Below are 27,077 nucleotides of genomic sequence, written 5' to 3'. Positions count from 1 at the left end.
CAGTGTAATAATTAGTCTTCAGTTGATGTTTTTGTGTAGTTTCACAAATTCGACTGAATAAAAACACTATTATGAAGTCTCCTGCAGTGTTTCTACTGTGTTGTTTCTATGTTTGTCTGTGTGGTTGTGTGTTGTTTATTTGTTTGTGTGTTGTTTATTTGTGTGTGTGTGTGTGTGTGTGTGTGTGTGTTGTTTATTTGTGTGTGTGTGTGTGTGTGTGTGTATGTGTGTGTGTGCGTGCCACAGAGGAGCAGCGCTAACAACAAGCTGTTCCAGGTCAGACCTCCAGGTGAGTGGCAGGTGGAGCGTTCAGTCAGATTATCAGATTAACAGACAGATTAGTGACGTCTCACTAGTCGCTCTGATGGAATGTGGAGTGAAATCACAAAGAACACCACAGAAACTGCTCAGCTGCACTGTTCTAGTAGCTGGAGTTTCTGTTTTCTACTGATCATTTTATCCATATGAACCAGGGGCCAAACTGGCGGCCCGCGGGCCAATTGTGGCCCTCGTGATGATATTTTGTGGCCCCCACCTTGATATGAAAGTTTAATGAGAGTTTTATATGAATGGAACTTTACTGTGTTGTGATGGAAGGTCCCTTTAATTACTGTTTTTGGTCATTTTGTGTCTTTTTTAAATAATTTTGTGTCTTTTTTGGGTCATTTTGTGCCTTTTTTAAATAATTTGTCGTTTTTAAATAATTTTGTGTTTTGTTTTGGTAATTTTGTGTCTTTTTTAAATAATTTCTTTTTTGGTCATTTTGTGACATTTTTAAGTAATTTAGTTTTTTTTTCTGTCATTTTGTGTCTTTTGTTAGTAATTTTATGTATTTTTTCAGTAATTTTGTGTCTTTTTTAGTCATTTTGATACTGCCTCCATTGGCCCCCAGGTAATTTGAGTTTGAGACCCCTGATATAAACTATAAACCTTCTGGACAGTTTACATGTAATTCTGTGCTCAATGTGCAATAACAAACCAGATATTTCAACACAGCACATTCATGAATAATCTGTCACAATTATCAATGAACAAATAACAAATGTTATGTGGAAAAATATGAAGAGAGGAATGATAATTTTGCCCCCTTTTTATTGAGAATTTGGAGTTGTGGGCAGTGGGTTTTTAGGGGGAGATTGCAGTTCAACAATAAGAGCCACATAGAAGTAGAAGTGGTGACATCATCTGAAAACGCTCAGCACTATGAACCCTTTGATGCACAACATGGTCAAAAATAACCCTCATTCATTCCCCATGTTATTTAATAAAATATTGTTATTTAATATAATATTGTTATTTAATGCTGCTGTGTGTTTCTGTGCTCTATGTTTTCATATCAACTTATTTTATGATTGAATATTCCAAGTATTCTTTAAATATCTTGTTTTTGATAACAACTGATCATTATTTACATTTTGCTTCTCATACTTTATGAAGAAAAAAAGTTTTTGTTTTATTACATAGCTAACTAATTGGCTAAGTAGCTTGCTAAGCTAAATACTTAGCCACGAAGTTAGCTAAGTAATTAGCTTAGCAATCTACTTAGCTAATTACTTAGCCAAGAAGTTAGCTAAGTAATTAGCATAGCAATCTACTTAGCTAATTACTTAGCCAAGAAGTTAGCTAAGTAGTTAGCTTAGTAGGCTACTTAGCTAAAAAATGGATATGGGTCATTTTTGACCCATGTTGTGCATTAGAAGAGTAGTGACACAAAAAGGGATTTTATAAGAAATTAAATAAAGGAAAACATAAAATGAGGATGTATGATGATCAAAAACAAACTAATTGAGGAAAACCTGGAATACTGAATGATGAAAATAATTTATTGTAAAGATATAGAACATAAAAACTCAGATATCGGGTCACTTTAGACCATGTTGTTGAGCATCAAATGGTTAATGGCCCTGTTGATACAATGTGGTGCTAATTAAGGATAACAATGGTGAATATTACATTAATACACCAAGAGCTTTGGAACAAGAGAGAAAAATCAATGCTGTCATTTGGTTTTGGTCATATTGGAGATTTCATCATCACACATGAATAAAAACAGGCTCATTGAACTCTAAAGAGTCCTAGCTTTACAGTGATATCCAATTCATGGACAGTTTATCCATCCCAGTTTACAAAAATAAACATGCAATAGGCAAACATAATGCAGGAGGAAAACTGTTTGTTTCCCAACATGATTGATTGGAACCGATGGATTCCTCCAACAGAAATAAAGAAATAAGAGTTTCAGGCAATGGCTGATGAAGGAAAACACATCATCCATCACCAGATCTCAAATTGGAGTATTTAATTAGTGTACTTTGCATCTGTTGGCTGTTTTCTCAGAGCAAAGTGTGACAAACGAGTGGTACTTTACCAAGTTGTGTGTGAAAGGTCCCTTTATTTACTTTTTTGGTAATTTTGTGTATTTTTTTTAGTCATTTTGTGTCTTTTTTAAGTCATTTTGTGTCTTTTTTGGTCATTTTGGAGGAGAGGAGTAAAGGAGTAAAGGAGAAAAGTAGGAGAGGAGAGGATGAGAGGAGTAAAGGAGGAGAAGAGGAGAGGATGAGAGGAGAGGAGGAGGTGTGCCAGATGACTCCTCCTCCCTGCAGCCTCACTGAGCATGTGCAGCAGTGACCAGCAGCTGATTGGTTGATGGAGCTCAGTGATGTCATCAATGGTCTGTAGAGGCTAACAGAGCTAACAAAGCTAACTGAGCTAACAAAGCTAACTGAGCTAACAAAGCTAACTGAGCTAATGTGTAATAATTTGTCCTTCAACGTGTAAAATATATTAATAAACACTGAATCATTCTGCTCCTCACCTCCATTTCCTGTTTACATTATATCATATATGTTGTTCTTTACATTTACTTGCCTATGTGTGTTTGTCTAAATTGTATATTTTCACATTTTATATATATTTTATTTATCTTTTAATCTCACTGAACATGTGTAAAGTGACAATAAAATCATTATAATCTGTTCTAGATTCTCATCCATCACAACAACAGGAGGAACATGTGTGTGTGTGTGTTTGTGGACGTCTGCAGCCTATTAGTGGAGTATTGGAGGGTGTGTGTGTGTGTGTGTGTGTGTGTGTGTGGTTACATAATGCTCCTCTACGTGCCTGCTAGCAGCAGCATCATGGTTGCTGCTGCAGAGACTCAGATCAGATCAGAGGGAATCTGCTTATCTACCATCAACTCACTGTTGATTATCAACACAAGGAGCCCTACTGGACATTTACCTCTAAAGTTCTGGCTGTAAACTCCATGAGGCCAGTTTCAGTTTGATGATGATATACCAAGTAAAACTGGAGACAAGCTCAAATAGATTTAGTATCAAATGATAGAACTGGATGGAACCCTCTGATATGGTAGATTTGACACCTTTGGTCACATTTGACACATTTAACATTCTTTATTGAGCATGATAGTGTTTTGAAAGTAAAAAAAAAAGATTCAAAATCACATTTTATGTTGGACTAAAGGACTAAAAAAAGACACAAAATGACTAAAAAATACACAAAATGACTAAAAAAAGACACAAAAGACAGAAAATGACTAAAAAAAGACACAAAAGACAAAAAATGACCAAAAAAGACACAAAATGACCAAAAAAGACACAAAATTATCAAAAAAGACACAAAATGACCAAAAAAGACACAAAAAAGACACAAAAAAGACACAATGATGGATGGATGGATGGATCCATCTCTCTATCTATCTTATTTCGTTCTCATTTCACAAACATTAAATAAAGATATAACCAGAACATCTAAAGATCTATAATCTACGAATCATTTCTCAGACACTTTTATCCAAAGAGACGAACATCAGAGAGAAAATACAACAAGGAGAGACGTCAAGACACAAGACAAGAAGAAGAGATTACCTGACGGAATCGCTTTTGGGATGCAATTGTGTGTGTGTGTGTGTGTGTGTGTGTGTGTGTGTGTGTGATCAGTAGAGAGTCTCATGTTGAACATTGATCAGGATTGATCATGTGTCTGATTAATATCTGTAAACACAGAGGCTGATCTACAAACACTCCTTGATTTAAACACGTGTTTTACCATCCACAAATACTAATTTCTCATTTCGTCACACTGTTAAAATAATCCCGAGTCATTTTTTGTCAAAATTGTTTTGTTTGTTTTTTTGTCTAAATCATCTCGTCGTGTCTCCGATCCTCAGTCGATCAGGTGATTTTACCTCTTTAACCCTCTGGAGTCCATTTATTTATTGAAAATACACGTTTTATTTACAGTAATAACTTTATTTATATCTGATATGTAGAAAAGCTGGGAAAGCCAGTTGAAAGTGACATTTATGTTTCTAGACCATTTTTAAAATGTTTTTTTTTCTACAATGAAAACTATTACTATTTCTAATTTACATGCAGATGTTTTGTAGTTTTGTTATTTATTATTTTTTCTGCTTTTTGTGTACAAATGGTTAAATAAAAAATAATAATAATAATTTTGTATTTTTTGTGTTTTTTATGTGTTTTTATGTGCTTTTTTGTATTTTTTTTTCGTTTTTTGTGTTTTTATGTGTTTTTTTTTATTTTTTTGTTTTTTTGTGTATGTCATGTGTTTTATGTGGGTTTTTGCATATTTCGTTTGTGTTTTTTGTGTGTTTTTCATGTGTGTTTTGTATATTTTTATGTGTTTTATGTGTGTTGTATTGAGACAAATTGAAGCCCATATCATCTCATTGTTTAACGTCCGAACCAGTCTACAGTCTCTGGAGCTCTGAGGGTCTCTATGTGGGTTTTTGCGTGTTTTTTTGTAATTTTATGTGTTTTATGTATGTTTTTTGTATTTTATTTGTGTTTTTTATGTGTTTTATGTGTGGGGTTTTTTGTATTTTTTTTAGTTTTTTGTGTGTTTTTTTGTGTATTTCATGTGTTTTATGTGTTTTTTGTGAGTTTTTATGTGTTTTTTGTGTGTTGTATTGAGACTGATTGAGCCCATATCATGTCATTGTCTAAGGTCTGACCCAGTCTCCAGTCTCTGGGGCTCTGGGGGGATTTATCGTCATTCGGGGGGAGGAGCCCCGCAGCTCCCCATGCTCCTCCTCCTGCTGCTCCTCCTCCTCCTGGTGCTCCTCCTCCTGCTCCTCCTCCCTCCTCCCGTCAGCAGCTCCTCACCTCCTGCTCCGGAGAGAGACGCGTCACGCTGCTGCGTGCTGAGGGCGGCGACTGTTTTCTGGTGTTTTTACCGAATATAAAGTGTTCCAGGCGGCGGGACATGGCTCTGTGAACTCTGATCCCACACTATGATGATGAATATGGCTTAATATTATAATAATACCGAGAGGAGCTGTGCAGCGGCTGGTTTTACTCACCAGAAACTAATCCGGCCGCGCCGCGCCGCCGTCCGAAGGACACAAAATAATCCCTTAAACGCGTCAAAGCGCGCGTTAAAACGCGTAAAACACGTTTAAACGACGCGTAAAAACAACAGGACTCATAGAGGAGTTCAGCTTTTACTCTAGTTCCCGTCTGGAGGTTTAACCTGATCTAGAGGGCAGAATGGACCGAGGCGGGTGCCAGATGAGCGGCGGAGGCGGCGGCGGGCCCGAGCCGGCCGGGATGATCACCCTGGAGGACCTGGAGTCCTTCACCGAGGACCCGCTGTCCGACTCGGGCACCGGCAGCCTGGAGGACGGAGCGGAGACCATGGAGGAGGACGAGCAGTCCGACCGGCTGCTGCAGTACTGGCAGGACGTGGCCAGAGGACACCAGGTGGAGGTGTCTCAAGGTAAACAAACAAACAACAACACAAACACCTCTTTGTTTAACAACAACATCTAAACTGACCCCACTCAGTTTTTATCTTCTATATCTTTGCTATACATTAATTTAATCTTTCAGTATTCCAGGTTTTTCCTCTAATAACTTGTTTTTGATCATCAAACATCCTCATTTCATGTTTTAAGTTGTTACTTTCTGAATAAAACCCGTTTTGTGTGGGTCAAACATGTCTTTATGGGCTATTGTGTGAATAATTTTAAGTAAAAATGAATTTTGGAATAAGACTGAAACACAACAACATGTAGAAACAGTGAAAAGCTTCCAGATCCACTGTATGTGAGACAAAACGAGACATAAACATGTTAAATATATTAAATATATGAGCGTTTGGTCCCTCTCACTGCTAAAGTTACTATTTGAAACAAATGACTGTTATTATTACAGTATTAGATCATTTTATTTTCAATCAAATTTGGATGAATGAGTCCTAATTTTTGTTTTCATTTCCTACTTTTTGAATAAAAACCCTTTTTAATCACTTCTCCTCTAGTGTAGAATGTGATTTAATCACCATGTTGGTCACTAGAAGGTGTTTCTATGAACCAAAGGGTTAAAGAGAGAGAACAGAGAGGAGGAAACAACAAGTGAAGGAGTTTAGTTCTCTGAATTAACTTCCTGAGCTCTGACCTAGTTTCACCAGAGCTTCATAAACCACTCTGCCATTACTGCCTTCCCTCTCTTCTGGCTCTAGAACTGTGGATTTATATATAAGTATATGGAGTATATGTATATATGTATATTTATTAAAGACAAATATCCCTGTTAACCTTCTATCACGGAGACAGATTGTAATTTAAAGGCCAGACTGTTATATAACAGTTAAATGTGCTCTGTTTACTCTCATCTTGACTCATATTTATAAACATTAAATACATAAATAACCACAACATGCAGGTGGAAATTGCACTAAAATGCTCTTCAACAATAGATCTATTTAAATGACTAAATATGTTGACATTTAAATGAATAAAACAATAAAGTCACTGTTCATGGCTGCTTCCTACGGAGTGGATAATCTAATGAACTCTGCTGAGAACACTGGCTGCTCTCAGCTCAGTCATAAGACTCTCAAACTGTTTGTTTGTTTTAATATTTATTTATCTGTAGTGACCCGATTACTACACAAAAACATGCCACGAGCATGATGAGATCCTGTTTATAGTGTTTTACACACACACATGAAATGTCCAGGTTCTGTATATAATTAACTGAGTTTATTGTAACGTTTACAAACAAACGTTTACTTCTTTCTTAAACAAATAAAGTTATATTTCCAACTTAAACATCACATTTCTGCGGTCAGAAAACTGTGTTCCTCTCAGCATCAATCAGCCAGACAGCTAATAAACATAATGAGCTCTCCTCCACCCGCTGGTGGAGGCACAAACAAACAAACAAACAAACAAACAATCAAAGCAAAATGGCCTTACAATACCTTTGCATTCTGTTGTTCTGTTGTAGATACTTGTCTTGTAAATTAACAGTAAATACTGGCAGCAGGGTTTCCTGTATTCTGCTGTTAATTGTAGAGTCCTTTACTGTTATCTACTTGACAGTATGTTACTGTGATAAAACTACATACTGAATTACAGTAAAATACTGATGCTGCAACATCATCTAACAAATAAAACAGAGTTCAATTTATCCTGTGATTTGCTGAAGAAATGCAGAATTAAACTGAATGTTCTAAGAAACTAAAGACCAGTTGTCTTCATGTCTCCTCTAGAAAAACAGCAGCTTTCTGTGTTTTATCAGCTTCTCTGCTGTTGATTCTACTATAACTCCCAGAATGCAATGCTGTTTACGGTATATTACAGTATTTTATGGGAAACGGCAAACTACCTATAAATATTGCCCAGAATGCATTGTTTTCTACAGTAAAATACCTTTTTAATGGAAAACAGTATGTTACTGTCACAATTTGGCTATATATATATATTTATATTTTTATTTATTTATTTATTTTCTTCTTCTTTTTAAAGTCCTACTTGGTAGTTTGGAGCTCCTGGAGCGCCCCCTACAGCTTTGTGGTGGATATTTCACAACACTGTCGTAAATAAAGTCACTCGTAACAACAACCCCTTCCTGTTTCTACGACAACAACAACCATCACTGTTTCTATGGCAGCGTTGGCCGTGTGAATCTGTCGTTATCGGAGCCGGCAGAGAAACATCTAGATCAGGGGTGTCAAACTTGCACCGCCGGCTCTTTAAGAAGAGCCTCCGGCCCCCGAGGCTTGTTAAGAAGAGCCTCCGGCCCCCGAGGCTTGTTAAGAAGAGCCTCCGGCCCCCGAGGCTTGTTAAGAAGAGCCCCCGGCCCCCGCGGCTCGTTAAGAAGAGTAAGAACGAGTCTCAAAGTCTCCAATAACACCAGAAAAAGTCTATGGATTTGTCTCCAGCTAAATTTAACAACAAAGTTGCTAAGTTGCCAACACTGCTTCACCAGCTTTTACAAATGTTGCGTGTTGTCGTGTCCAGTACTACGTCACATCCTGCTTAGCGTTGTATCCAATCAGCAACCAGGCTGTTTTCAGGGGAGAAAAACGACCCCGCTCTTTAACAGGGACTAAAAAAGTCCTGACAAAAGTCCGCTAGGACGGCTCATATTCAGATTAGGGGCGTTTCCGCCTCATTCCGGGTATTACCCGGTAGTGGAAACAGCCCTTTAACCTCAGTTGTCTGGCGAGTTTGCCACATCGATGCAGAAGGCCCATTAATGAATAATATTAACTAGTTTGCGGCCACGTCAATCAATCAAACTTTATTTATATAGCTCTTTTCATACATATAAATGCAACTCAAAGTGCTTTGCGTAGGTCATTTTACCATCACAATGATTTTTAAACTGTTTTATTAAGTTGAAAATGCTGCATAGCTCTGCTTTAATATATAATATCACATACTAGTCAAAAATATAGTGAATATAGTTAAATGTTGACCTCTTTCAGCTTTTAGTAATAAGTCTATTTCTGTGTGTTTACAGTGAGAGCAACAACAAAAAAGGAGTCAGTTTTTTATGTTTTACTCAAACCTAAAGCAGATTGTGTCTCCGAGGTGTTGGGCATGCGTGAACAGAAGCCTTTAAACCAGATGAACATGGCCTGTATTAATGCTTCTATGTTCTATGATCCTCTCTTAGTAACGTACAATAACACAACCGGCTGTTTGACTGAGCTGGAGTTCTAAAGGTAAAGATGTCTGAAACTACCCACTGCAACAACTACAACCACTGGATCACAAAGTCTTCTCTACTTGTTCTCTACAGGAAGCAGCAGAACATGTTGGTTTTGATTGACTGGATTAGAAAGTTTAGGTCAAAGGTCACCATGTCGAACACAACAGCCAAAACGACAAAAACCAAGAAATAAATGAATAGAATGAAGCAAATACATGCTGGAAACAAGTCAAATATCTGCCAGTGCAGTAAGTTAATGTTTCTTTGTAAGAATTCTTTAAATAAGTTAAAATATCTAGAAACTGGAAAAACAATGATGTCTGGAAATAAATACAAATCTTCTTATTTTGAGCAATTGTGTCTTGAAAAGCCCGACTGTAGTAACATTAAAATAAGCAGAAATACTTGAAACTAGCATGTTTTTTCCTCATTCCAGTATCTGTGGGTAGATACTGGAGGTAGAAAATACTTTAGAAATATCATTTAAACTTCATGCAACTAAAACTCTCAACTGGAGCCAATATTTGAGGTAAAAACTCACCATATTCAACAGTTGAAGAGATTGAAAAGCATGAAAAAGCTCACAATGTCAATCCTAAAAACAAGTCTTTACACAATAAGATAATTAAATAAACACATAATAATAATACTAATAACTAAATAAGCACATGAAGCTATGGTCAGTAGGTAAATTATACTCAGAACAAGATAATTAAGATACTATTGCTAGATAGAAGAAGAAAATACTTGGTGAACTTGATGAAATGTTTTTGCAGAGAGTGAAAGTAATAAAGTATTCCAGGTTGATCCTGAGCTGATCTTCAGCCTGTAGCAGAGTTCCAATATATTCAGGATCTATCTGAAATCTCTCTGGAATGTGGTCGGGTCGCGTGAGGTTGAGCTGCTCTGCAGCCGCGAAACTGAAAAGATGTTCTCCGTCAGACGGACAGCGTGTCTGACTGCAGCTAGAACCCTCAGGACATAAACACTGTAAACACACAGCAAGGTTACAATAGTTCTTGATTTTTCATCAGTTTTAGTTCTATTTTTGTTGTGATTTTTTGTTTTCAAATTCAGTTAGTTTTAGTTAGTTTTTAGAGTGAGTTTGCTAGTTTTAATTAGTTTTTATTTTTTGGAAAATGCTTAGTTTTAGTTTAGTTTTTTATTAATTTTAGTTGTGTTGTAATGGGGTATTTGTTGGGTGCCGGATTCAATAAGGTCACAATAAATGTTGCCTGTTTTTTTATTTTTTTCTTGTAAATTCGTCACTTTTTTCTCATAAATTTGTCACTTTTTTCTTGTAAATTCGTCACTTTTTTCTCGTAAATTTGTCACTTTTTTCTTGTAAATTTGTCACTTTTTTCTCGTAAATTCGTCACTTTTTTCTCATAAAATCGTCACTTTTTTCTCGTAAATTTGTCATTTTTCTCGTAAATTCGTCACTTTTTTCTCGTAAATTTGTCATTTTTCTCATAAATTCGTCACTTTTTTCTCGTAAATTTGTCACTTTTTTCTTGTAAATTCGTCACTTTCTCGTAAATGTGTCACTTTTTTCCCGTAAATTTGTTAATTTGTCACTTTTTTCCCGTAAATTCGTTACTTTTTTCTTGTAAACAAATATTCAAAATGTGTGACTTACACTGTAAAAAATGTTTGTAGAAATTACAGCAAAACTCTGTAAAATTTGAATGAGAAATAAGGCGTAAAATAAAAATATTGCATATCACCATAGTTGACACTTTTAATTACGGTAAATCAAGGAGTAGTACAAAACCAGAAAAAACACAGTTTTACTGTAAAAATATAAAATGTTCATGTGATGTCAATGGAGAAATACCATGATGTCACAGGGAGACAATAAACCTAAAATTAAAGGGAATAAATAGATTAAATTACAGTTTTTGCTGATATTTACATTTAAATTTACAGTAGAAAACCCACTCAGTGTATTATTTACAGTGAAGTTCTGGCGACCACAGCTGCTGGTATTTTACCCTAAATTAAACTTTTTTTTCTTTTTTTTTTACAGTGTAAATTATAGTTTTATAGTTATAGTTTTTCCGAGTCAGTTTTGCAGCTTCAGGAGTGTCGTTTCTAGCGAACATGTCCAGACGTAGTTTGTAGAGAACAGAAGGTGATTTTTAAACTGTGAACTGTTAATCAGTGATGTTGAACAGAACAATGGTCCCATTGAGATAAAACCATCAACACTTTAATTATGGCTTCATGTCAACAAAATGACATTCTGAGAACACATGTCTTCATTTAGCCTGGTAGGGAACAACATAATGATATTAAATATGAAGTGGATATCAAAGCCTTCAGTAGAGAAACAAGTCCAGTTATTCCATTCAGTCCTGAACTAAAGATCAACAAGTATAAAAGCTGATTGATCAATTCATTCCTCTGGAAAACACCATCGATCCCCCAAAGCTTCCAGGTTGGTTTCACACCAACGAGGTTTCAATCGGAAAGAATAACGCAAAAGACACACACAGCGAAGCAAAACATGAATTAAATGGAATAAAAATATGTTATCATATAGTCATATAGTTATATACAGTAACTAGAGATGGCAAACTGCTACTAAACTGGAAAAAAGGTCTAAAAACCAGATCAAACAGTAAATCTAAATCTAGAAATAAGCATGTTGAACACTTAAAATAATAAATTAACTCTTAAAACCAGATAAATGATCTAACACTTCTAAATCTAAAGTTTTCTTTATCTTGGTAAGAACCAAATAATCATCAGGTCACTCTGCTCGGGCCAGTTCATCACTGCTGGCAGCTTTACTTTATCTTTTTTTTTTTGGTAATTTTGTGACAAAAAGAAGAGAAGAAAAGACACAAAATGACAAAAAAAAGACAGAAAAAGACCAAAAAAAGACAAAATTTATTATTTGTATTGCCCCGTGGCTCTAATAAATAAACTGAAGGACTCCTTTGACTTTATCAAAGTTATTATAGTCAACAAAAACTAACGACAGACATAACCAAAACTAGAACTGAAAAAACATTTTGTTATCTAAAATAAAAAGGAGAAACAGTATTTTGTGGTTACTAACCAACTTCCTCTGATTTCAAATGTTTTCGGCAGCAGTAAATATTTTTACTGTAGTGCAGAATAGAACAGAATATCGTGACGTAATGTTTTTGTAGAAAAACTGAAGAAAAACGAAATACTGCACGCTGAGTGTGTGTGTGTGTGTGTGTGTGTTGTCATGAATCTGTTTTAAACACTTAGAAAATGGAAACCTTCAGCGTTGTCCCAGCAGATTAATGTGGTTAAAGGATCAGCAGGTTGTTATTGGGGTTTGTGTTGTTTGGCAGAAGAACACTGATGTTTAAATTGTTCCTAGGCACTTACTGTTATTATTATTATTATTATTATTATTATTATTATTCAGGGGGGATACTAGGGCAAGGTCAGTACTGTATACTCCTCATGTGGTGCAGAGTTAAACACAGTGGATGCTGGTGGAAACTCTGTTGGCCTGAATGTTAAATTCCATGTTGTTTCCGAGGTAAACACACACATCAGATGATATAAATGACCTCTGACCTCCTTCACTCTGCAGTAAGCCAGCGAGAATATCAACGTTAATAATGTCGTCTTTGTTTGCAGCAGAGAGACTCAGAAGGCATGAAACCATCAGTGTGTGTGGGGCTTTTGTACAGTTTTAATAGGTTGATGTGAAATGGAACAAATGGATCTAAAGGAGGCCGTGAAAAGATTAATAATGTTTAGAGAATATGAACACAAGTTTGTGAGGAAATGTTTTGATGCTCTTCATCAAGTTGGAAACCAACGAGTTGGGTTATTAATCATCTTACACTGTAAAAAGGTGTTTAAAAACCAGATCAAACAGTAAATCTAAAGGTCTAAAACCAGATCAAACAGTAAATCTAAAGGTCTAAAACCAGATCAAACAGTAAATCTAAAGGTCTAAAACCAGATCAAACAGTAAATCTAAAGGTCTAAAACCAGATCAAACAGGAAATCTGAGGGAAATGATCTTGCTGCATGGACAGATAATTTACCTTGACAAGATTTATTAAATTAAGATTATTAAATCTAGAAATAAGCATGTTGAACACTTAAAATAAGAAATTAACTCTTGAAACAATTATTTGGTTCTCACCAAGATAAAACAAACTTTTAGTGTATTTTTTGGCAGGGCTTTTTTGGTTATTTTACGTCTTTTGTGTCTTTTTTTTTGTCTTTTTGTGTCTTTTTTGGTCTTTTTGTGTCTTGTTACATCTTCTTTTGGTCATAAAATGACCAAAAAAGACAAAAAATGTAGAAAAGAGATAAAGTAAAGCTGCAGCAGTGATGAACTGGCCCGAGCAGAGTGACCTGATGATTATTTGGTTCTTACCAAGATAAAAACCTTAACATATAGAAGTGTTGGATCATTTACCTGGTCTTTAGATAACACACCTGTGTATCGGTGCACTGAGACCCAGTAAGACAGACTGGCACATTGTCCTCCCTGTGCCCTCAGACCACTAATTGAGGACTTAGCAGGACGCTGCTTGCTGGGACTCAGAGGGGATTAGCTCCCTCCCTGAACTGGTGCTGAGGTCTAAGTCCTGGACCACAAACCTGCTGCTGAGGCCTCATGAAGGTCTCTAATGAGGACGGAGGGCAGCGCTAACAACACTTTCCACTGGTTTGACTGGCTAACATGGCTGCTACAACTCTAACTGGCTGTTTTCACAAGATGCCACACCTTTATTATTCAATGGTTTCTATAGCAACAAGTGTTACTGCATAACACAAAGCTATGGCACTTAACATCTTACGATTACTTCAACAATTTGTGGGGAAAATATCACGATGGTTGAACAAAGCACAGCACATACACACTGTACTGCTACAGAGCTAACTGTTAGCCTGTTAGCACATACACACTGTACTGCTACAGAGCTAACTGTTAGCCTGTTAGCACATACACACTGTACTGCTACAGAGCTAACTGTTAGCCTGTTAGCACATACACACTGTACTGCTACAGAGCTAACTGTTAGCCTGTTAGCACATACACACTGTACTGCTACAGAGCTAACTGTTAGCCTGTTAGCACATACACACTGTACTGCTACAGAGCTAACTGTTAGCCTGTTAGCACATACACACTGTACTGCTACACAGCTAACTGTTAGCCTGTTAGCACATACACACTGTACTGCTACAGAGCTAACTGTTAGCCTGTTAGCACATACACACTGTACTGCTACAGAGCTAACTGTTAGCCTGTTAGCACATACACACCGTACTGCTACAGAGCTAACTGTTAGCCTGTTAGCACATACACACTGTACTGCTACAGAGCTAACTGTTAGCCTGTTAGCACATACACACTGTACTGCTACAGAGCTAATTGTTAGCCTGTTAGCACATACACACTGTACTGCTACAGAGCTAACTGTTAGCACATACACACTGTACTGCTACAGAGCTAACTGTTAGCCTGTTAGCACATACACACTGTACTGCTACAGAGCTAACTGTTAGCCTGTTAGCAATTTGCAGACTGGACGTTAAGGGGTTAACATCCCCTCGGGCTCTGCAGCTGGGAGAGACTGCTGCAGGAGGACTGTGCCGCTTCGACTTGCTCTTCAGGTTTTGTAGATCGCTCTAACAAAGCTATTTCTTCATTTTTCTTCACAAAAAACATATGTAGACGTTCAGGAAGAACTCAGGACGCTCAAAGTGAAGTCGGATCAATGATAGGTATTATGGTTTTGCCAAAAATGCTTTCTGTTCGAGGCCAGAAATTCCAGTCTGTCCACCTCTGGCTGCTGTCACTGTTCTGGAACATTCTACAGCTGCAGTTAATTCTGTTGATTGCTCTGCTCTGATTGGTGGACCACAAAGCCTTTGATCCTTTGATGTTATTACAGTTACAGATACACACTTCCCAGGTGTATTTCTATTTTGTTAGTTAAAAGCAGATTTGTTGTTATCTCTTTATCCTTTTCTTTTGTCTTATTATTGTTCAAAGTAAAAACTTAAAACTCCAGATTATGAACAGAGTATTTAAAAAACTGTGTGTCAGTTTAAAAAGAGAGATATAATGAAGAGTGGGGTCCAGAGTTAATGAGACGGAGGTAAAGAAGGACGTGAGGACAGAATGAGTAGATGAGACGTCTCTCAGGTGTGTGTTGACTGTTGTGCGTCACTGTTACCATAGAAACCAATGAGCAGCTGGTCGGCTGGACAACCTGCTGTTCTTTCTCTCTTCACTCTTTTTTTATATTGAAGGCACATATATAAAATGGCAGGATATATTTTACTGTCAAAACTAGAGCTGCAACAATTATTGGATTAATGGAACAATAACCTATTATTAGATGAATCGTCAACTATTTTGATAATCCAATAACTGGTTTGAGCAGTTTTTTTTAAAGACAATAAGTCCAAATTCTCTGATTTCAGCTTCTTCAATGTGAATATTTCTGGTTTCTTTGTTCCTTTATGACAATAAACTGAATATCTCTTTGGTTTGTGGACAAAACAAGAGATTTGAGGACAAAATCTTGTGGTTTGGGAACACTCATTGATATTTATATATATTTTGTGTCTTTTTTTAGGTCATTTTGTGTCTTTTTTAGGTCATCTTGTATCTTTTTGTGTCTTTTTTTAGTCATTGTTTCTTTTTTTAGTCATTATGTGTCTTTTTTGGTGATTTTTTGTCTTTTTGTCTCTTTTTTGGTGATTTTTTGTGTCTTTTTTACTCATTTTGTGTCTTTTTTTAGTCATTTTGTGTCTTTTTTTAGTCATTGTTTCTTTTTTTAGTCATTATGTGTCTTTTTTGGTGATTTTTTGTCTTTTTTTAGTCAATTTGTGTCTTTGTCTCTTTTTTGGTGATTTTTTGTGTCTTTTTTACTCATTTTGTGTCTTAATGTATCTTTTTTCGGTCATTTTGTGTCTTTTGATGTCATCTTGTGGTTTGGGAAATACTCGTTTATATTTTTATACATTTTATTGACCAAACAACTAATCGATGAATCGTTTAAATAATCGACAGATTAATCAATAATGAAAATAATGGATAGTTACAGCTCTAGTATAAAGTACAGTCAGGCTGACCTCCTCTCTCTCCAGTATTGATAATCCAGATTGTCCCTGGTGTCCTCCAGGATATTGAGTGACAGTGTGACTGGAATGGTTTCACCTTAACTGACAGGTCAACAGTGGAACATATTGACCTTTATTTCATCTGAAAACATCAGAAAAGTTGTTGATGTGAATGTTTAAAGCAGTGACAACTGGCTTAACTTCCTCTGGTTGGATAAAAGGTCAGACTTACATCAGTCGGGTTCATAAACTACAGTTCAGAAGGTTTGTAAATGAATGAAATATGTTCCAGTATTTATAAAGTATTGTTCCTGCTCCTGTTGGTTAAAACCATCTATAATATGTGTTATATGTAATATTAGTCCTGTTCTCCCCTTCAGCTCCTCTAAACATTAACTCATCCTCGCTGACCGCCTGGCAGACTTTATAACACAAACTACCAGCAGATTACTGGGAGTCAGGGTGTTTATAGAGGTTAACAGGAGAATACAAGATATTCAACATACGATGAGAGTTGGAAAGAGTTGGATGGAAGTATAAACAGTCATGGAAAACTATTAGACCTCCTTGTTTTATTAAATTTCTGGTTCATTTTTATGTCTGGTCCATCTAAAGGCTCATTTGTTTGGACAAATATAATGATAACAACAATAATATCTGATAAGAGTTTAATTTACGAGCTGATATCTAGACATTTAACATGGTTTTATTGATGATAACCAAAATCATTATCAATTGTGTCTTTTGAATGGTCATTATACGTCTTTTTTGGTAATTTTGTGTCTTTTTTGGCCATTTTGACCCATTTTTTGTCATTTTTTGGTCAATAAGTTGTTGTTTTCTTCAATGCATTTTAATGTTTGGTTCAACTAAAGGTTCATTTGTTTGGACAAATATAATGATAACAATAATATCTGATAAGAGTTTAATTTACGAGCTGATATCTAGACATTTAACATGGTTTTATTCATGATAACCAAACTCATGATCAATAAAACCATGTTAGATGTCTAGATATCAGCTCTTATCAGATATCATTGTTGTTTTCATTATATTTGTCCAAACAAATGAACCTTTAGTTGAACCAGGCATTAAAATGCATTGAAGAAAACAACAAATTGACCAAAAAAGAAACAAAATGACCAAAAAAGAAACAAAATGACCAAAACAGACGTAAAATGACCAAATGACCAAGAAACAAAGGTGGTTTAATATGTTGTCCATGACTGTGTACTGTGAGTATGTTAAAGTTGCTCTGATGGTTGTTGTTGTTCTTACCACTGTTTATCTAACCAGCTGTTGTTTGTTTGTGTTGTTTGTTTGAACAGAGATGGCTCAGCCGATCCAGCAGCTAACCAGTAACAACCAGGGTCGCAGTAACAGAGAACACATCCCCTTCACCCTGCTCTCACGCAAAGAGAAGGTACACACCATCCTCATCCTCCTCTTCATCAGGAGGAAGAAACCACTGGTTCACAAAGTTCTTCTACTGGGACACACTTTCTATCTAAAAAACACTTTCAAGCACAGAATGACTAAAAAGAGATACAAAATGACTAAAAAAAGACACAAAAAGATACAAAATGACAAAAAAAAAGACACAAAATAAATAAAAAAAGACACAAATCAACTAAAAAAAAGACACAAAAAGATACAAAATGACTAAAAAAAAGACAAAATGACTAAAAAAAAGACAAAATAACTAAAAAAAAGACAAAAAGACTAAAAAAAGACACGAAAAGACTTAAAAAAACACAAAGACTAAAAAAGACACAAAATTAATCAAAAATGACAAAATGACCAAAAAAAGACACAAAATAAATAAAAAAAGACACAAATCAACTAAAAAAAAGACACAAAAAGATACAAAATGACTAAAAAAAAGACAAAATGACTAAAAAAAAGACAAAATAACTAAAAAAAAGACAAAAAGACTAAAAAAAGACACGAAAAGACTTAAAAAAACACAAAGACTAAAAAAGACACAAAATTAATCAAAAATGACAAAATGACCAAAAAAAGACACAAAATAACTAAAAAAAGACACAAAAAAATACAAAAGGACTAAAAAAAAGACACAAAATAAATTAAAAAAAGACACAAAAAGATACAAAATGACTAAAAAAAAGACACAAAATAACTAAAAAAAGACACAAAAAGATACAAAATGACTAAAAAAAGACACAAAATAAATAAAAAAAGACACAAAAAGATACAAAATGACAAAAAAAAGACACAAAATGACCAAAAAACACACAAAATGACCAAAAAAAGACACAAAAGTAATCAAAAATGACTAAAAATGACAAAATGACCAAAAAAAAGACACAAAATTACCTAAAAAACACTTTAAATTCTTTGTTATTTATTTTTTTACAGTGCAGCATTGGAGACCAATGAAATTATTTCTATTTAGCCTTGACACGCCCTCTTCTGTAACCCTGGGGCCCCCCAGGGGCCACGCCCCCCTTTAGTAACCCTGGGGCCCCCCCAGGGGCCACGCCCCCCAGTTTGAACCCCTCTCTCCATCTTCCTATACATTGCCTGTTCTAGATCCCAGAGGAAGCTGTGGTTGGGTCAGCTGGTGGAGGTGATGGTGTCACTCCGTCCTATAAGCCTCTGAAGTCCTGAGGGGCTTGTATAAATAAAGAGGCCTAATTGGTTTAACGAGAGTTAATTAGTTCTTTAGAAGTTGGCAGCAGACGCAGGTTCAACAGAGGACGATGACAGCTTCTATTCTTAGAGCAGCTCCTTTAAAAGAAGCTTCAAAACGCTCCAAACTGGCCTCAAAATTAAAACATATACTTATAAAAACCCACATAGGGTGAAACTATTTGAATTTGTGTCCATGAAACTTTACAGGTTTTCATAACATAAAGAAGTCTCTTCAAAGATCCTCCGTCCTTCATTTCTTCAGGAGAAAAATGTGTTGCAGGAAAACTAAAACTCAAAATAAATTGGACATTTACTCAAGTACTGTACTTAAATATCATTTTGACGTACTTGTACTTTACTTGAGTATTTCCATTTTATGTAACTTTATACTTCTACTTCACTACATTTAGAGGTAAATATTGAACGTTTTACTCCACTACATTTATCTGACAGCTTTAGAGATTTAACATAAAAAAAACATCATAAATATAGAGTAATTAGACATTTTCTGATCATTAAACCTCATAGCAGTATATAGAAGTTAAAATGAGCTCTACCTTGAAAAAAATTAAATAAATCAATCAATAATAATGTAATAATATATTTAGAATATATAAAACAATCTGAGTGGGTCCATTCTGCATAACGAGTACTTTTACTTTTGATACTCTAAGTACATTTTGATGCTGATACTTTTGTACTTTAACTTCTGTAAAACCAAAATTTACCAAAACATATCAAAGACGAGGTAAAATTTCCAAAAAACAAAATTCCCTTAAAAAAAGCCATAAAGTTCCAATAAAATACGTAAAAAGACACAAAATTAAAAAAAAGAAACAAAATTACAAAAAATAATTAAACTGACCAAAAAAGACACAAAAGTACCAGAAAAATACACAAAAAATGACACAATTTTCCACAAAATTACAAAAAATGTATATATATTTAGAATATATGAAACAATCTGAGTGGATCCATTCTGCATAACGAGTACTTTTACTGTTGATACTTTAAGTACATGTTGATGCTGATACTTTAGTACTTTTACTTCAGTAAGTTTTGAATGCAGGACTTTTACTGTAGTGGAGTCATTCCACAGTGTGTATTAGTACTTTTACTGTAGTGGAGTCATGTCACAGTGTGTATTAGTACTTTTACTGTAGTGGAGTCATTTCACAGTGTGTATTAGTACTTTTACTGCAGTGGAGTCATTTCACAGTGTGTATTAGTACTTTTACTGTAGTGGAGTCATTTCACAGTGTGTATTAGTACTTTTACTGTAGTGGAGTCATTTCACAGTGTGTATTAGTACTTTTACTGTAGTGGAGTCATTTCACAGTGTGTATTAGTACTTTTACTGTAGTGGAGTCATTTCACAGTGTGTATTAGTACTTTTACTGTAGTGGTGTCATTTCACAGTGTGTATTAGTACTTTTACTGTAGTGGAGTCATTTCACAGTGTGTATTAGTACTTTTACTGTAGTGGAGTCATTTCACAGTGTGTATTAGTACTTTTACTGTAGTGGTGTCATTTCACAGTGTGTATTAGTACTTTTACTGTAGTGGTGTCATTTCACAGTGTGTATTAGTACTTTTACTGCAGTGGAGTCATTTCACAGTGTGAATTAGTACTTTTACTGCAGTGGAGTCACTTCACAGTGTGTATTAGTACTTTTACTGCAGTGGAGTCATTTCACAGTGTGTATTAGTACTTTTACTGTAGTGGAGTCATTTCACAGTGTGTATTAGTACTTTTACTGCAGTGGAGTCATTTCACAGTGTGTATTAGTACTTTAACAGTAGTAAATAAAGGATCTGAATACTTCTTCCACCTCTGGTTACTGGCCTACTCAGTTAGACACTTTAACTGTGTTTCATAAGAAGACTTGTATCAGTGTTTTGGTCAGATAAACTGTTCTGGTTGTATGAACTGTTCTGGTTGTATAAACTGTTCTGGCTGTATAAACTGTTCTGGCTGTATAAACCGACGTGTCGGTGTTCCAGTGTGGGGAGCTGCTGTATGAGAAGCGCCACTATGAGAAAGGCCACTGGGCCTGCATCACCATGAGGGAGGACACGTACGAACAGAGCATCTGCTACGGCTTCATGAAGATCATGAGATACATCTGCCAGGAGAACTCCCTGGGTAAGATACCATCCTAGAACCAGGGTTATTATAGTAACCAGAACTAACCACACAACCAAAACTACAATAGAAAAAAGGCAGCATGGTCTCCATGGTGATTCTTAGCCTGCTGTTGGGATCCAATCCCAGAACAGGGAGAGACGATGACGCGTACTATTGGACAGATGGAAGCTTGTAGTTTTGTAGTTTTCTTACAGATCCAACATGGCTGCAGCAGACGCCAAGCTCTCTCTGGATCTAGCTGTAGACAGAGTTCTAGATAGTTTAGAGACAAAGATTATTCTCTTAAAAGAAGAACAACGTTTGGCTTTACACTCCTTTAACAGGATTTGGCAAAAGCCTAATCTACCAACATCCCCGTTAGCGGTTAAGCTAACAGGGTTTAGCCAGACGCCGGTTGTTGATACGATTGGCTAAGAGCTACGTACAGATACTTATTTTATTTAACCTTTATTTAAGCAGGAAATATCCCATTGAGACTAAGAACCTCTTTTGCTTTAAAGGAGCCCTGTTCAAGAGGCAGCAAACACTAAACACATATTTACATCAGACTCAGACCTGAAACACGTCAAGAGGAACAATCAGCCTCAATAACTCAGTTTGGATTTAAAAGTGCTGAAAGAAACTAAGTCAGTTAGTTTCCATCTTTCTGCAGCAGATTCCATCAGAAGGTTCAGAGGAAACAAACGAAGGGACAGAAAGCAACAAGTGATCTGGTCAACCAAGACAATGAGATCAATATTGCCTCATAAATGAAAGTGTAGCAATGACCTTTGACCCTTGGAGTGTCCAGAGGATCAATCACAGTCTGACAGTTAGTGATGAGGCTCAGAGAAGCTGATCAACACGATCAATCACTCAGCAGCATTCATGGACCAAAGATCTCCATAATCCATCACAGATACTAATGTTGACATGACTTAGCTTATGATAGACATTCGTAGCGCCCAATAAACGGCCCTGGATGCTCGTAAACCCCGCCTCCTCTATGGATAATGACCAGGTGTTCTCCAGACTAGATCTCCTGTGTGATCTAGTCTGGTGTCAGTAGTGATCCAGCCTGACGGTTATAAATAATAATGATTATCTCCTCCCTGTCTCCAGGTAACTACCTGGGCATGACGCTGCCCATCGTCACCGTGGTGCGCACCGACCAGAACCACTCCGTCATCTCTCATGATGTCACCGTGGCGTACTTCCTCCCCGCGGAGCACCAGGCCACGCCCCCCCAGCCCCAGGACCAGGACATCACCGTGGAGGTGTGGCCCGCCACCACCGTCTACACCAGGTCAGTTATAACACCACACCACACATTAACATTAACCACCGTCTACACCAGGTCAGTGACCACACCTCACATTAACCACCGTCTACACCAGGTCAGTGACCACACCTCACATTAACATTAACCACCGTCTACACCAGGTCAGTGACCACACCTCACATTAACATTAACCACCGTCTACACCAGGTCAGTGACCACACCTCACATTAACATTTACCACCGTCTACACCTGGTCAGTGACCACACCTCACATTAACATTAACCACCGTCTACACCAGGTCAGTTATAACACCACACATTAACATTTACCACCGTCTACACCAGGTCAGTGACCACACCTCACATTAACATTAACCACCGTCTACACCAGGTCAGTGACCACACCTCACATTAACATTAACCACCGTCTACACCAGGTCAGTTATAACACCACACATTAACATTAACCACCGTCTACACCAGGTCAGTTATAACACCACACATTAACATTTACCACCGTCTACACCAGGTCAGTGACCACACCTCACATTAACATTAACCACCGTCTACACCAGGTCAGTTACAACACCTCACATTAACATTAACCACCGTCTACACCAGGTCAGTTACAACACCTCACATTAACATTAACCACCGTCTACACCAGGTCAGTTACAACACCTCACATTAACATTAACCACCGTCTATACCAGGTCAGTGACCACACCTCACATTAACCACTGTCTACACCAGGTCAGTGATAACACCTCACATTAACATTAACCACCGTCTACACCAGGTCAGTGACCACACCTCACATTAACATTAACCACCGTCTACACCAGGTCAGTGACCACACCTCACATTAACATTAACCACCGTCTACACCAGGTCAGTGACCACACCTCACATTAACATTAACCACCGTCTACACCAGGTCAGTGACCACACCTCACATTAACATTAACCACCGTCTACACCAGGTCAGTGACCACACCTCACATTAACATTAACCACCGTCTACACCAGGTCAGTGACCACACCACACATTAACCACCGTCTACACCAGGTCAGTTATAACACCTCACATTAACATTAACCACCGTCTACACCAGGTCAGTGACCACACCTCACATTAACATTAACCACCGTCTACACCAGGTCAGTTATAACACCTCACATTAACATTAACCACCGTCTACACCAGGTCAGTGACCACACCTCACATTAACATTAACCACCGTCTACACCAGGTCAGTGACCACACCTCACATTAACATTAACCACCGTCTACACCAGGTCAGTTACAACCAGTGAGAAATTCCAGTCTGTCCACCTCTGGCTGCTGTCATTGTTCCGGAACATTCTACAGCGGCAGTTAATTATGTTGATTGCTCTGCTCTGATTGGTCGACCACAAAGCCTTTGATCCTTTGATGTGATTACAGTTACAGATATGCGCACGCGTGTGCGTAAGCGCGCACACTCCTCCAGATACACATGCTTCAAACACACACATTCTGAGGTTAAAGGTCATAGGTTGCTGTATAAATAAATACTTGTAAAGGAATGCTTGTTGTAGGTGTGCTCCTTGTATATTATATAGTATCATCACATTACTAGTATTAATTGTTATAAATCTCTGAAGAATCTCATCATAGTGTACACACACCGGCAGTAGTGGCCCTTTCACTATTTACCCAGAGGACATTTTCTAGTTTTTTCTGTCATTTTGTGTCTTTTTTAGTCATTTTGTGTCTTTTTTTTTTTGTAAATTGAGTTTGAGACTCCTGGTTTAAATAATCGATAGATTAATTGATAATGAAAATAATCATTAATTACAGCCCTAGTAAATATAACTCCTCCTCCTTCTGGTCCCTGCAGGCCGTTCAGCGGGCCCACCAACGAGGTGGTGATCATGAACCAGTTCAACGCTCTGGCTGAGCAGCTGGATTCTCCCTCAGCGTACGTCAACGACTCCTTCATCGTGGCCGGATACACCAACCCAGCTCACATCAACCGCCAGAACGAGATCTGGTTCCTAGAGCGACACTGAGGGACTCGAGATCAAACTCTGAGACCCTCAAAGACTCCCTGAACACTGCCACAGATCAGCCACAGACTCAGGTCCACTCCTGTCTTTATACTGGGAAAATAGGTCTAAAACCAGATCAAACAGCAAATCTGAAGGAAATGATCTCGCTGCATGGACAGATAATTTACCTTGACAAGATTTATTAAATTAAGATTATTAAATCTAGAAATAAGCATGTTGAACACTTATAATCTCACACTTCTAAATCTAAAGCTATATCTTTTGTACAATTTTTTGTCTTTTTTGGTCATTTTGTCAGCAAAAGAAGATGACAAAAGACAGAAAAAATGACCAAAAAAAGACACAAAAAAGACACAAAAAGACGTAAAATGACCAAAAAAGAAACAAAACTTTACTTTAGTTTACAAAAATTAACTCTTAAAACAATAATAAAACCATAAAACCAGAATGAAACCAAGAGATTTCCTAAATTAAGATTATTAAATCTAGAAATAAGCATGTTGAACACTTAAAATGAGAAATTAACTCTTAAAACAAGATAAATGATCTAACGCTTCTAAATCTAAAGTTTTTTTTATTTTGGTAAGAACCAAATAATTATAAGGTCACTCTGCTTGGGCCACTTCATCGTTTTCTAGATTTAATAATCTTAATTTAATAAATCTTGTCAAGGTAAATTATCTGTCCATGCTAAAGATCATTTCCCTCAGATTTACTGTTTGATCTGGTTTTAGACCTTTTTATCAGTGTAGTTAGTCTCCACCCTATAAATACCTCTGCCTGCACTAGCCTCAGTCATATTAACATAGATAATCAGAAGCTAACCTTCCACTGCCATAACTCACTGCCACAGCCAGAAGAAGAGAAAGTCTAGCATGCAGCTTGCTCTCACAGCTACAAACCCTCAAACAGCCCTTTAGATAAGATAATACTTATTATAGATAAGATTATCTATAATAACATAGATAAAACACGGAGGAGTTTTAACTCTTCGTGCTCTCTGAACACTGACTGCTGCCAGAGACATTTTCACAGCAGAAGCAGGTTCACACACTGTAAAAAGGTGTTTAAAAACCAGATAAAACAGTAAATCTGAGGAAATGATCTTGCTGCATGGACAGATAATTTACCTTGACAAGATTTATTAAATTAAGATTATTAAATCACTTAAAATAAGATAAATTATCTAACACTTCTAAATCTAAAACTGCTTGCAGCTTTAATTTTATCTCTTTTGTACATTTTTACAAAGACACAAAAAGACCAAACAAAAGACGTAAAATCACCAAAAAAACAACAAAAAAACAGACACACACACAAAAAAAACCCACCAATAAAAAGACACAAAAAGTTTTAAAAAATGTGTGTCTTTTTTTGGTGGGGGGTTTTTTGTGTGTCTTTTTGTTGTTGTTTTTTTAGTGATTTTACGTCTTTTGTTTGTTTTTGTTTTGTGTCTTTTTTTTATCGTTTTGTGTCTTTTTACATCTTCTTTTGGTCACAAAATGACCAAAAAAGACAAAAAATGTACAAAAGAGATCAAATTAAAGCTGCAAGCAGCTTTAGATTTAGAAGTGTGAGATAATTCATCAAATGTTAAGTGTTCAACATTCTTATTTCTAGATTTAAATAATCTGAATTTAATAAATCTTGTCAAGGTAAATTATCTGTCCATGCAGCAAGATCATTTCCCTCAGATTTACTGTTTGATCTGGTTTTTAACATTATTTTCCAGTGTTTTGGACCTGCAGCCTTACTGAGCTCCTTTCTGTCATGTGGGGTCAAAGGTCAAATCACATCGCGCTGTTTTCTTATTGTTTTTTTTTTTTTTTTTTAAACGGCTGGACTACCTGATTCACTACAGGTCACAATGTGTTGCTGCATATTGTTATATTAGTAAGTGCAATATTTACCAGATAACTAACAATCAACAACTAACTCTAGTCTAACTAACCAACAGCTGTTTATAGAGAACAACAGAAACATCAGCTGGTGATGTCACCATTACACGTTTTCACCATTAACCTCCGTATTAAATGTTATAATAACGCCAATTTCTGGAAAAAAGATTCTGCTGGAACCATGTTGGTAGATCAGCTCAACTCGCCCGGAACGTAAATAAAGTCACGGGTCACCATTTGTATTTCTAATATTGGGCGATTAATCAATCATTTTGCTAATTAATCAATAATTATGACTAAACCGTAACTTTTACAGCTTGACATCCGGCAATTTATGAAAAACAAATATATAAGAGAAAAAAAAAATCAAAATTACAAGAAAAAAGTTACAAATTGAAGAGAAAAAAATCACAAATGTGAGAATAAAAAAATCATAAATATAAGAGAAAAAAATACAAATTTATGATTAAAAAAATCACAAATTTATGAGAAAAAAGTAGTTAAAAAAAGCAGTAAAAACTATAGTTAAAAACTACTTTTTGGTTACTTTACATTGTTACTATATTATTTTGTTATGAGAGCATCCAAAGAGGGAAATAAATAAAAAAAAATCAAACCTATAAGGAGCGTTCATGTGATTTAACTTATTCATAGTAGTGTGAAATTAATTAAAGCAGAGATAATGGTGATAATGGTGATATCGTGATTATTTCTCTGACAATAATCGTACTAATAAAATGTGTAATGGTGACATCTCTACTGGTTATAGATATAAAACAACTGGTGGCTTCAACCATGAATAAGCTCAACTAACAGGTGAAACACTCCACATGTGAACATGTTCATGTGTGTTTGTGATGAATGTAACACAACAAGCAGGTAAACACAAACAACGCACCAAATGCTGAAAAACTCACCAACTCCACAGCTGAATGACAATCAGAAATAAACTATAGACGGCTGAAACTTCAGGACTCTGGAGGCGT

The 27,077-nt window shown here is 36.3% G+C and overlaps 2 protein-coding genes across 2 annotated transcripts in view; one reads left to right on the top strand and one right to left on the bottom strand.

The window, feature by feature from the left end:
• The window catches only part of fancm (FA complementation group M), a 91,278-nt gene that overhangs the window by 45,167 nt on the left and 19,034 nt on the right, over positions 1-27,077 (bottom strand). The gene's annotated exons all lie outside the window — the stretch shown is intronic.
• soul3 (heme-binding protein soul3) lies at positions 4,979-25,749 on the top strand. The gene is made up of 5 exons (XM_059352609.1): positions 4,979-5,760; positions 17,402-17,496; positions 20,733-20,874; positions 21,979-22,162; positions 24,022-25,749. The coding sequence occupies exons 1-5, from the start codon at positions 5,532-5,534 to the stop codon at positions 24,191-24,193; spliced, it is 822 nt and encodes a 273-aa protein (XP_059208592.1). The 5' UTR covers positions 4,979-5,531; the 3' UTR covers positions 24,194-25,749.

The sequence above is a fragment of the Centropristis striata genome, chromosome 16 (assembly GCF_030273125.1).
Source record: "Centropristis striata isolate RG_2023a ecotype Rhode Island chromosome 16, C.striata_1.0, whole genome shotgun sequence".
Classification (NCBI taxonomy): Eukaryota; Metazoa; Chordata; class Actinopteri; order Perciformes; family Serranidae; genus Centropristis; species Centropristis striata.
Note: the sequence above shows the minus strand (reverse complement) of the source record. Positions and strands in the feature narration are given on the sequence as shown.

Excerpts from the sequence above, each read along its gene's own strand:
- soul3 (XM_059352609.1), top strand. The coding sequence starts at position 5,532 with ATGGACCGAGGCGGGTGCCAGATGAGCGGCGGAGGCGGCGGCGGGCCC. Across the intron at positions 5,761-17,401 it reads CCAGGTGGAGGTGTCTCAAG|AGATGGCTCAGCCGATCCAG; the intron begins GTAAACAAACAA and ends TTGTTTGAACAG. Across the intron at positions 17,497-20,732 it reads TGCTCTCACGCAAAGAGAAG|TGTGGGGAGCTGCTGTATGA; the intron begins GTACACACCATC and ends TCGGTGTTCCAG.